The 12,154-nt window shown below is 59.1% G+C and overlaps 1 protein-coding gene and 1 long non-coding RNA gene across 8 annotated transcripts in view; one reads left to right on the top strand and one right to left on the bottom strand.

Moving 5' to 3' along the window:
• Positions 1–12,154, top strand: part of LOC109550132 (uncharacterized) — a 154,313-nt gene that overhangs the window by 122,237 nt on the left and 19,922 nt on the right. The gene's annotated exons all lie outside the window — the stretch shown is intronic.
• Positions 4,298–8,936, bottom strand: ZNF503 (zinc finger protein 503). The gene is made up of 2 exons (XM_004317082.4): positions 7,590–8,936; positions 4,298–6,860 (listed from the first exon to the last, which is right to left on the bottom strand). The coding sequence occupies exons 1-2, from the start codon at positions 7,899–7,901 to the stop codon at positions 5,232–5,234; spliced, it is 1,941 nt and encodes a 646-aa protein (XP_004317130.1). The 5' UTR covers positions 7,902–8,936; the 3' UTR covers positions 4,298–5,231.

Genomic DNA, 12,154 nt, shown 5'->3' with positions numbered 1-12,154 from the left:
ATACTTTGGGAAGAGAAGAAGGAAAGAAATCTGTCTTTACTAAGAGCCAGTATGGGCCAGACAGTAGGTTGGGAATTCTCACACTAATGATTTCATTTGAGCGTCACAACCCTCTTAGGTGGGTATCCATATCTCCATTTTACAGATGAGAAAACTGAAGCCCAGATAAACTGAGTGATAGAGTTGAGCCAGTGGTGGAGCTAGAGTTCGATTTAGACCAGCCTGACCCCAAATTTGTGCTCTTTGCACTGTACCATGTGGCTTTAAGCTGTTCTCTCAGAACGCCCCTTGTGCTGTGGGTGTCCCATCAGGCACTGCTGCTTCACCAGGGGCTCAAGAGTCTTTCTGCAGCCCAGACACCCCCTGGGCAAACCCCAGGGTCACACTGGGCAGAGAGAGATCAGTAACCCCAGGTCTCTGGGGGATCTCCAGCACAGGGTAGGGTGAAGTGCTGGGGCTCTGGGTCTGATAGAAATGAGTTCAAATCCCAGCTTTGCTGTGCACTATCTGAACTTAAGCTTCAACTAAGGGGGGCAGCAGGATGAGCCCTAAATTGGGAGCCTGGCTGGAAGTGATGAACATCTGAGGAAGTGAAATGGTAAGATGTCTGTATTCACTTCAAATCAATGGGTTGGGGGAGGCAAGAAGGAGGGGGCAGAGAGGAAACAAGATTGGTCATGAGTTGATAACTGTTGAGGCTGGGTGATGGATTTGTGGGTGTCTAGTATACCATTCCCTCTACCTTTGTGTATGTCTGAAAATCTCCATGATAAAAAGTAAAATAATAACGCTGAGAACTTAAAAGAAAAAGAAAACAGTTATGTCCACCACACTCTCTCCCAGCTGAATCAGGCATTGTTATGCTTTAAAATTGCCTCAGGTGAGAGCAGCCAAGGTGAGAATCTGCATGGACTTCATCACTCACTAGCTGTGTAACCTCAAGCTAGTATCCTTCCCCTGCTAAGCCTCAGTTTTCTCATCTGTAAAACAGGGGTAAAGCTTCTAACAACCTCATGGAATTGTTGTGAGGTTTAAATGGATAATACAGGATAATATGGGTTGGGCCTAACAGAGTGAGCAGGTCAGCCTGCAGCTTTGCAGTCACTCTGAGCACCACCAAGCCTCTAGCCATAGTATTATAGATGAGGAACTGTAAGGCAATATGTGCAGAAGAGGCCATCAGATGGCCTCCCAGGGACAGGCCTCACCTTCTGGGCAACTTTTACACGTTTTCCAGAGCACAGGGAGTTCATCAACTAGAAGGTTTTTTCATCTGCCTTTCCTTATTGCTTAAAGACCACTCAGCACAGACACACCAGGGTCACTCAGTGTCACTGCCAGAGGTACAGATTGAGGCAGGGCTTGAATGGAGGGAAAAGCTTGGGCTCTCTCTGTTGGCCTTGACACTGGCTTCCAGGACTTAGCCTCAGTTTCTCCATCTGTGTCAGGGGTGAGTAAAGAGATGGGCAGTCCTTGGCAAGGGGTAGGTAGTAGGAAATAATCAGAGAATGAGAATGAATGAATGCATGAATGTCTGGGGATCACTTCACTATGACGAAGTGACCTGTCGGAGCCTTGATGAGGTCAGTGGGAGCTACCCAGGATGGGGAGGGGCCCTTGAGACGTGGGCTAACTCCTCTGGGGTAGAAAAAGAGAGCACGGGGAACACAACAGCAGAAGCTAGTGCAGGTGGAGAAGCGCGGAGGACATGGTTCGCAGCAGGAGAGGAGCAAGGAACTACCAGGAGGGAGCTCCGGGACACCGCTTCGAAAACCGTGCGAAAGTGGAGGCGTGGGGTCTCGCGCTGACCACCTAGCCGCGCGCTGGCCAGGGTTCCGGGTCTCTTGCCCGCTCCTCTGGACTCCGCATCGCCGCCTGGCGGACGCGCCGCGCTCCGCTCGGGCTTCGGCGGCAGCGGGCTGGCGTGCGGAAGATCCCGCGGCAGTTCAAGAGACTGCGGGAGAGCCGGGGGCGCGGAGCGAGGATGGGGCGTCTGTTCCCCGAGCGGGGTCGCGCCTGGTCTGGACCTGCAGCACACACTGGCACCCTCTCCTCACTAACCCGGCGCCGGGGGTGACTCAGCTCCGTCTCACACGTCGGGGAACGCTTTCTTCCCCAACCTCCGGCCCCCAGCTCCAGAATTTTACTGCCTCTGAGTAGATTCTCCAGGAAGGCGGTCTCATTAAAATTTCAAGGCGTTTTGGGTTTGATTTTTGTTAATAAAATATCGAGACTGGGCGTGAAGGCACGAGCGTGCCCAGTTCGTCTCCGTGCCGGTCCCAGACCTGAAATTCCAGGGCTGGGGAAGTTCTAGGTCCTTCCCTCCCAAGTGGGTCCCGGCGGGCAAGGTGTGGTGGCCCTGCCCGAAGACTCGAGGCAAAGGAGAGCGAAGCGTGTGGGCCGGAGTGGCCAGGAACGTGGGGCTGGTGCTGGTGAGGGGTGAGCAAGGGCCTGGTTTTCATGTCACAAGCCGTGGACACTGGAGTCCTCGAGACTCGGGCCGCACCACCTCCTCGAATGTCCTCCCATCCCATGGGGGTGGGTATCTGTCCGAGAGCCTGCGGGTGACAAGTCACTCCATCGGCCGAGGTTCTCAATAAGCTAGACCCAGCTAGGCCCAGCCCAGCCTCTCTTACCCGGACCAGAGTGGGCGCAAGACGGCGTCGTCCCGGGTGCAGTGCGGGCAGGCGGCTCGGAGGCGCGGGAGGCTGCCCCCTCCGGGTAGGCGACGCAAAGCCTGTCCTCCTCTACCAAGTCCTCTCCAGGAGGAGGCCTAGGAGCTCCCCGCGGCGTCCCGGAGGTCGCCGGGCCTGCTTTGCGTTCAACCTGGGAAAAGGCCCCGCAGGCATGAGGCTGACGCTGGGAGGAGGGTGTAAAAATCTCAGAGTCACCAACCCTCGAGCAAATGGCGGCGGGGGCCGCGCGGTTGACTGACCGAAGTCTGAGGCCGAGGGCGGCCTCTGCGCGGCGGTGAGCTTCCCGAGGCAGCAGGGGGAGCTTGACGCCGAGGGAGACCGGTGGCTCGGAGAACCCAGAACGGCCTGACCCTGGGGAGAGAAGGGTTCGGGGCGCGCGCTCAGCGCCGCGACTCCAGGATTCCAGGATCCCAGGAAAGGCGAGCTCTGGACCCAGAACTCCCGCGGACCCGGCGGGGCGAGCGCCCAAACAGCCAGAGACCAGGACTTGCGCCCGGGCCTGGAGTATGAGTGTGTGTGTGATCGCGGGTGGGGGGTGGGGGTGGCCTTGGACACCCGCTCCCCCTCCCAGAAAGATTAGACATCTTTTCTGCCTGCTTCCATGGGCGCTTCAGGCAGCTCCGTCCTGCCGCTCAAGCTGGGGAGAAGGGAGCGGTGCGCCCCGCGGGGATCCGCGCCCGGACGGAGAGTCCCGCCGCGCCTTTGCGGAGCTGAGCTCGCAACCCAGAACGGCCGTCGGCGTCCACCTGGTCGCCCCAGCGAGGCCGACAATGGGCGCCAGGACCCTCGCGGGGCTGAGCTGGAAGGGGCTTCCGGGTCCTGGGCCCGGGCGCGCTCTCCTGCGGCGCAGACTGGGATAAAGCGCAGACTGCAGAGAAATCGGGATGCGGAAAAGCAGCCGCGGCGCCGGCCTGACGCGGGTCCCGACTCCGGAGAGAGGAAGCAGCCCCGGGGGGAGGGTGGTGGCTGCAGGGGGTCGGCTGGTGGCCGCCTTTGGCCCTCCGCAGCCAGGAGGAGAAATGGAAAGCGAACTCACTTTACCCCTAGGGACAAGAGGGCTCCGACGCGCTCTCCTCCCCAGGCCTGGGAAACAGGTTCCCAAGCGCCCTCCGACCCACAATCGATCCCGGCTGGCCGCCCGGAACGGGGGATGCTTGGAAAGCCAAGAGGGGGACAGCGGGTAGCGGCATCTCCTCCGGGCCGAGGCCGAGCGGGCGAGTCCCGACCTGCGCCGCTCTCTGCACAAAACGAAACCCAAACTCCCGAAAATCTCAGTAGGAAAAAATTTAAAAATCCTTTTCTTTTCTTTCACTTTTAACAAACCAGCTGCTGGGAGAAAAATTAAAAACGAAATTAGCGATAGCTAAGGACACTATCTTTCCACATTGTGAAATCCCCTTTAAAAATATTTTCCCCAAGGCCAACCCCACGATTGGCCAGCCCGTCTGAAGCCTTTGCCTCTTCCTGAAAATCACAACCAAACAATCGGAAATGCGGCCACAGTTCTGGGAAGAATGAGTAGCCATGAGGCCCAGGGAACCCACTGAGGCCGAAACTGCCATGCTCTTCTTTCTCTTTAACCAAAAATAAAAAAAAGATAATAAGAAGAAGTAAAACCTTTTAATACATCAAATATACGGAATTTTAATCTTTAAAGCGATACATTGTCTATTATTTTAGTACATGACGTAAACCTTACTTGTCCCCTTCTCAGCGGGTGGACTTAAAAATTAAAAATAGTTAAGTGTTCCTTTTAAAGAACAAAATAAGGCAAATGAGGTTTTGGAATAGAATTGTTTTTCCTTTTTTTTTTCTTCCAGACTACATACAAAAAAATATCCATTCTCTTTCGATGGTATACACCTTAAAAATAATTGCAATTTGAAATCAGAGCTGACAAATTGTGACTTGTTTTGTTTTTTTTTTTCATTTTTTGTAACAAACATGCAGGTAAATTTGTTTCAATCAGACATTAAATAAGAACGTACAATACAATCATAGCAATTTTAAAGTAACATTAAAGAGAAGACCTCTAGTTCTGTGGCGGTTTTGTATTTATTTATAATCTACAAGGGACGGGAGGGTTTGTTTTCCACATTTTTACCCTCAAGGTTTAATTTTTTCCCCCTCTTCCTTTTTACCTACGGAGCTCAAACTAAGTAATGCACTTTTGAACCACGGGTCCGCTTGGAGCTAACATAAATAAATACCAGTGTCCACCGATGCAGTCCTCAGATGAACACTTTCTCAATTATTTTTTCCTTCTTTTTCTATAAAAAGTCAAATGATATTTTTTCAACTTTTATAAAGTTTGGGTGGGGAGATGAGAGGTGGGGAAAAGGAGAGTGAGTTTCCCACCGGGTCTCGGTCGCTGTTTCGGGTAGATAGATACGGTATATATATATTTTTTCCTTTTCTGGCCCGGGTGATCCCCACGCGCGGGTGACAGTAGCCTCTGCCCTGTTCCCGCCCCTCCCTCGGCTCTTCCCCACTCCCCAGTTCTTTTCTTTCCCTCGACAGCCCTCCCGACCGTCCTCACTGGTACCCCAGCGCGGAGGCCGTGGTCAGTCTCTGTCCGTAGAGGGCGTAGGGGGAGTAGTAGGGTCCGGTGGCGGCGGGCACGGGCACGGGAGCGCCGGGCGTGGGGAGCGGGCTCTTGGAGTAGGGGTGGTAGCGGCTGCTGAGTCCCAGCGCGTGGTGAGGGCTGCGCAGCGCCAGCGTCCCGGGGCTGCCCGGGGCGCCCGACGTGGGGATGTGCATGTGGCAAGCCATGGCGGCCGCTGCAGCGCTGGCCAGAGACGAAGAGCTGGGGTAGCCCGACAACAGTTTGTCTGTCCCGGGGAAGGCCGTATGGGTCCGCAAGTGGCTCAGCAGCTCTTCGGACGTAGCGAAGCGCTTGTCGCAAGGCCCGTTGGCCGACACCCAGTTGCAGATGTGGGGGAGTGGGTCGTTAGGGAGCATGAAGCCGTAGGGGTAGAGGGGGTGGCCGGCCAGAGAGGGCGGTGTGGCGCCGGCAGCCGCGGCAGCGGTTAGCGATGAGTGCACGCCGTGCAGAGGGTGCGTGGGGTACACCAGCGGGTATCCGGACTTGAGAGCCGCAGCCGCCGCGGCTGGATCGTGAGCGCACGACGCGCTGGCTGCCGCCGCCCCAGCCAGGTGGCTGGCGCAGTGGTAGCTGAGGCAGTACGGGTCCCGGCACAAACTGGCTGTCATCACGGACGGCGGCGACGCTCCGGCCAAGGGGCTCGAGCCGGCGGGCTTACTGCAGCCCAGAGAGCCCGCCGCGGCCGCCGCCAGCTGCGCCCCCACCAGGCTGCCCGGCTTGGTGGGGTCGAGCGCCACCCCGTGTGGCAGGAACTGGGGCGGGTAGCCGGCGTAGGCCCCAGCCAGGCTGCCTGGGTAGGTCATGCCTGCGGGAGGCAGAGGGAACACTGTCTGGCCCGGCTTGTAGGGCGACACGGGCGCCACCAGCCCAGAGCCCAACACCGAGGAGGAGGTGGGCGCGCTGGGGCCGGAGCCGGAGCCCGATGAGCCGCCACAGTCCGAGCCTAGAGCCTTGCCCCCGGGGCCCCCATCTGGGTGCTGGTTCACGTCCACATTAATCCCGCCGCCACAGCTAATCCGGCCGTGCGCCAACCCCGTGGGTCCCCCTTCGGCCGAGGCGCCCCCGGAGCCCTTGCTGCCGCCACCGCCGCCGCCCGCCTCGGGGTCCTTCTTGTCGTCCTTGCCCTCCGGGCCGCCCCCGGCCGAAGGCAGCATGCCTCCTGGCGAGCAGGCCGAGGCGCTGGAGCTTGGGCTGCCTGTCCTGGGCGTGAATGGCTGGCAGGTGGCGCTCGGTACCCGGAATCCTGACTTCTCCGCCGAAACCCCCCCGCCGCCGCCCCCGCCGCCCCCGCCTCCGCCGCCGCCGCCTCCCGGCTCCTTCTTATCCGAGCCGGGTTTGGAGTACGGCTTGAAACTCGACTTGTCCTCCACGCCGATGTCGCTCATCTTGAGGGGGCCCGACTTTGCGTCCTTGTCGCCCCCGGCGCCGCCGCCAGCACCACCCGCGCCTCCCCCGTTGGAGGCGACCGAGGAGAGTTTGGACGAGGGCGAGGGGTCGGGCTTCCCGATCTGCGAGCATGTTTGGGCCAACAGCGCCAGCGGGCTCTTCTTGGCATCAAGCTGCGGGGGTCAGACGTGGGGGGGGGGCACAAAGAAAGAAGGGGAAACCGTTTAGAATCCTGGCTTCTAGGTTTCAAACGCACCTCCGCCAAGACCCGCAAAGATCCTCCCAGCCCCAAGGCGCAATTCTAGGCGACACCCCTTCTACACACACACATTCTCGCTCTTGAGAAAGGCCACAGCACTCCCCCCCCCCCACGCCCGCCATCAGGATCTTTCCTGTCCTCTCTAAGCGATGACTGTATTAAAAAAAAAAATTGCAAAATGTTTTGGTTTCTGACTCTTTGACCCAGAACTGTAACCCCACGCACCCACACACACCCCTAATTCGAGTAAGGGTTCGGGTGATTGGCGCCTTAGAGGCTGTGTACAAACACCAGCTTCTGGAGAACCGGAGGACTGGGACTTTGGAACCGTAGTTTGGGCTCCCGGGCTCCTATCTTCCAGGCTGAGAATGAGCGGACCTCGGTCGGGGTAGGGGCTTTAATACCAAAGGGAGAAACAAGTTTCGGCTGCCTTACCTTCTAGTATTCACACCTCATTCTACCACCTCCTCTCTTTCCGCCCTAGTTTTAAGGTGCGGGAGCACTATCCTCTCCTCTCATCCCGGAGCTGAATCACTCCGACCCCCCCTTCCATCCCCCCCTCCCCCGATCCAGAGAGAAAGAAATCCTGTGAAGGGGCAGCCAGGGTGGTGGTCCCAGCGCGCTCCAGGGATAGGGTCCTTACCTCTATGGGGCTGACGGGAGTGGAAGGCAGGGGCTGCAGGTACTCGGGGTGCAAAATGTGGCCAGTCCGTGCCGTCAGCATCTTCAGCACCTTGATGGGCAAGCGGTTAGCCTGGCGGAGAGGGTCAGAGGGGGGCACGGCGTGCACAAAAGGCTTGGTGCTGCCGGCCGGGGACGAGCCTGGGCCGGGGCCGGAGCCGGAGCTATTTCCAGAGAGCGCGCTGGTCCAGGCAGGGTCCGCGCTGCCGCTGCCGCTGCCGCCGCCGCTGTGCTTACTGCTTCTTAAGGCAGAAAGCGAGGGCGCTGTGCTCATGACCCACCCGCGCGCATGGGAGCAGCGGGGGGAGGGCTCCTGGAGGCGCGGGGCGGGCTCGGGGCTGCGCGCTCGCCGGGGGAGCAGGAGCAGCAGCAGGAGGAGGAGGAGCTGGCGCGGCGATCACGGGCGCCCAGAGCGCCTTCTCGGCGCCTGGAGCCAGAAGCGAATAATCCTGGGTGGCCCGCAGCAGAGCCGTGGCCGAGCGGGAGGAGCCGGCCCGACTGTGGGAGTGCCGGGTGGCTCGCGGTGTCCGCCTCGGGCTGTGCCCCTGCGCTGCGCACTCGCGGCCCGGCGCTAGCGCCTGCGCTGCTCTCCGCGATGTGAGCCGCTGCCTGTCCAGCCTGGGCTCTGGCGAGGAAACTCACTTCAAAAGCAGCTGCACCGAGGGGGAGATTAAAGCCTTTGCCGCCTTCCAATCAAATGGGAGCCCGAGGTGATTGGAGGGTCAAGGGGATGTGACGCGTCCCGCGCCGCTGCCGCCGCCGCTGCCGCCGCCGCCGCCGCCAGGACTCTCAGCGCTGGTTTTAATGGGCAGCTCCTTCTTCGCCGCTCCCCCTGCGTGTCCCTCCCCTGATTTCGCTCGGAGGACAAGCTGGACATTTATTCTACGTTTGCTGTCTGCCGCCTCCCTCTTTTTTCTTCCTCGTCGTCCGTCCTTTTCCCCAGCTGGAGAATAAACTGAAACCTTCTTTGGCAGGAGGGTGTGTGTGAGGAACAGTTTGGGGTTGTTCAGAAGGAGCACTGGCGGGAGTGTGGACAACAGCCGGACTGTCAACTCCAGGGCCGCACAGGGGGCCCGCACACCAAATATTCTCTCCTCCTCCTCCTCAGTGGTAATTGAAATCTCTTGCGGTGCGGCCGCCTGGGTAAAGAAAGGTGGGGAGCGGGTGTTGGAGGAAGTCCGCCCGCCCGCTTTGATTTCTCGAGATTCGGCGGCGGAGAAACCAGAAGCTGGGTGGGCAGCGGAGGCGGTGGAGGCCTGTCTCCGCTTGGTGTGCTAGGCTCCCCGCCCTTCCCGGCCACGTGACGCCCGGGGATGCGCAGATTGGGGCAGAAGCGGGGGTCACATGTTTCCTCTGTTTCACACTCAGCCCCCCCCCATTCTTACTCTCCCCTGCTACCCTCTTTTCTACCCCCCCCGCCCCGTTCTTTGGGCATCTCCACCCCTCCATCAATTGTCAATGTTCCTCGACCGCAATCAATCAGTTATTTGTCAGCTCTTGTCAATCCGACGGTGATTTATGTCAGCTTTTGTTGCTGATTACAAGGCGGGTGCGACTGGAAGGCAAAAAGAGAGAGGGAGAGAGAGACGGAGAGGAAGGAAGAGACTGAGGGGGAACTAGAGAAGGGGGAAAGAGGAGCAGCCTCCTGGGATGAGAGGCGGGGGCTCTAAGAAAAAGAATGAAAGAGGAGAAAGAGGCGCTCAGTGTCAGGAAAATGAATAGTGAGAGTAAAGTGTGCAGGTGCGCCCAGGGCGCTGAGAGTGGTGCGCTGGCCTGGGGTGTGCGCCTCGCTCCTCTCAATGTCGGAGAGAGAGATACAACCTTCCACCTCTGGGGAATTCCGGTCCTTTGGGGCCGCAGAGTTCCGGGCGGCACAGGATATCCGAGACGGGCGGTGGCGACGTCTAACACGGGAGAGTCGTCCTCTCTCCGCTCCCCCCCCGCCACGCCAGGGTAGTCCCTTCAGGGCGTGTAGTGTGCAGTCGTCAGGGTGCCAGCCTGCCGCGGACCCCGCCCTCCGTGGTGACCCGACTCCAAACTCGGAGACTTCTTTCTAAGAGCCACACCACCAACGTAACCTTGAGTCCTGGAGGTCAATGGTGGGGTACCCCCGCCTCAATTCTTTGACACCCGCCCCCCATCGTGGCTAGGGCTGAGAGACTGCGAAGAAGAGGCCTGACCATGGGTCCTTGCACGAGATAACGTTTCAGGCTAACTCAGGCCCCCTCTCCACCCTCCCTCACCCCGCGCCATCCCCGCAGTCTTGGTAGCCGGGGTTACTCCGGGCTGCTCGCTCGAATTTATTGGAACGCCGAGCCGGGACTGACCGGCGCGGGGAGAATGGAGAGAAGGAGTGAGAGAGAGGGGGCTGCTGCCTGTGGGAACACCGGCTCTTCCAGGGAAGCGGAGCGGGACTGCCGCGTTCCCCTCGATTTGCACCGTCACTCTGGCTGTTTGGAAGGAAGAGGGGAGGCGCTGTGCGTGCCTCCGTGTACCTGGATCTGAGTGCAGAAGTGTGTATGAATGCCTCTGCCGCTGTGTGAGTTGTCAGGGCTTTGGGAGCGTCCGGAGCGAGTTCGGGGGTCACCTCCAAAAACTCGCAGAAACTGGAAGCGGGTGAGAGGAGGACACATCCCCTTCGTAGGAAGGACTTGGAATACTTTGAATATCCCCTCCCCCACTTTTCCGCCCCGGCTCTTCTTTTGTTGTCAAGTCCTTTTGATAAATGGTGGTGCTGGGAGCGCTGGGGAGCCTGGAGCCAGCCTGTACCCGCGCGGGGGCGGGGGCCGGGCCTGGAGACCCGGTTTCCACTCGTGCTCAGCCGGCCCTGAGCCCCGTAGGCGCGGAAGTCGGGTCTGGGACCTGCCCTCGGCGTGCTCGCCCTCTCCTCTCTCACCACCCCATTCCTCTCTCCCTCATTTTTGTCTCTGTCTCCCACTCCGAACAGGTACCGAGAACTTTCTGGGGGTGAGTTTTAGAATTTTCTCGTAGGCATTCTTTTTATGCGTTTTAATCTTATCCCTTGATTCTTTAGGTTGGTAGACTTCATGAGATGGTAACCTGTCTAACGATAATTTGGAGAAGAGGGGAGTGAGGCGCTGTGATATGGGGAGTTTGTCGGTGTATGTGAGCGTGTGTTTAGGTGTAATAACACACCTAAATTCAAGGGGCTTTGCAGTGTCTGCCTGTGCGACAACGGAGGAAGGTGAGTCCGTGAGACGGTGGTGAGGCCACAAGCGAGGTTGTGAAGGTTGTCTGAATAATCTTTGGGGAGCAAGTCCCAGGTGCCCGTTTCTGAGGACGGGACGGTTCTAAGCTGTCTCTGCAGGGCAGACACTGTGAGGCCGCCTGTATCCTGCGGGTCTGTTGGTGTATGTCTGTGTCATTGGGTGCATGGTTGTCGGTTGTTGGCCCAGATCAACTGTGGATCTCCCAGCCATGGGACCCGTGTCGCAACGGCCTCCCGGTGAGGCCCGGACACTGAATGCTGGGGGCGTCGGCCAGAGATGCAGGTGACCGCGGGCGTCCCTCCCTACCCCTCGCCCTGCAGTCTCCAGACTCAGTCCATTCCCTCTCCTGTAATTCCAGCAGCTTTCTTTTTACGCCCAGCGGCTGGGGGAACCAGAGACTGGCCCCAGCGTCCCCCGGAATGGGCGTGCCGCGGTGTGGTCGCACACGCTCGCAGGCCTGCGCGGTGTAGCGCGGGCGTGGGTCTCAGTCCGCGTGCATTCGCTCTTCACAAAATCCGACTCCGAAGGTCCGAGCGCACGGGGGCGCCTAGGGGTCTGCGCGCCCGGGGTTTTTGGTAGGCGCCAGCGTCCGAGCCTGCCCATCTCGAGGGGGAGGCCAAATCCCCGGAGGCCGCGCAGGCCGTGGGGGTAAGGGAGTTATTAATTCCTAGGTCTAATGCCGCCAACCCCCAGCGGCGACTGGCCTGGATGTCCTGCGGATTTTATTTGCACACAATGGAAATGATTTGTTTTCTCTAAAAAAGGAGTGGGCATGGCAGATATTTGAGGAGGGGGTGGGAGGAGAAGGAAGGGGAGAGAGCTGAGGAAAAAAGTTTGAAAATGCCTTGAACTATTCACTGTCGAGATGGCTAATCAGTATTGAGGCCGGAGGGCAGGCGGGCCGCCTTTCACCGCCGCTTCCCTTTCATCTCGGGCTCGGCGGAGGCGCTCAATTAAAAGCCTATCAGTTTGTAAGTAAATCAACGCCTATCAGAGTTGTCACATCAAACAAAACGATTATTATTGCAGCCCGCCTCCCCTATTAATCTCCCTCGAAGATAATCCGCCTGACAGGTCAGGCCCGGCGAGCTGGAAAGCCTGGCCCAGAGCGCCCAAACAGTCCCGGACTGGCGCGCGCCCCTTGGGGCACCCCCTCCCTCCCTTCCGCCCCGCCTCGTGGTCCCCCGGGAGCTGGGAGAGAAAGGGCGAGCGGAGGCCGCTGGACCCAGGCCTGCCCCTCCGGACTGGGAGCCGGGCCCAGATTCGATGGGCTGGTGGGGGACGGTGCCGGGCGGCA

The sequence above is a fragment of the Tursiops truncatus genome, chromosome 16 (assembly GCF_011762595.2).
Source record: "Tursiops truncatus isolate mTurTru1 chromosome 16, mTurTru1.mat.Y, whole genome shotgun sequence".
NCBI classification, from domain to species: domain Eukaryota; kingdom Metazoa; phylum Chordata; class Mammalia; order Artiodactyla; family Delphinidae; genus Tursiops; species Tursiops truncatus.
Note: the sequence above shows the minus strand (reverse complement) of the source record. Positions and strands in the feature narration are given on the sequence as shown.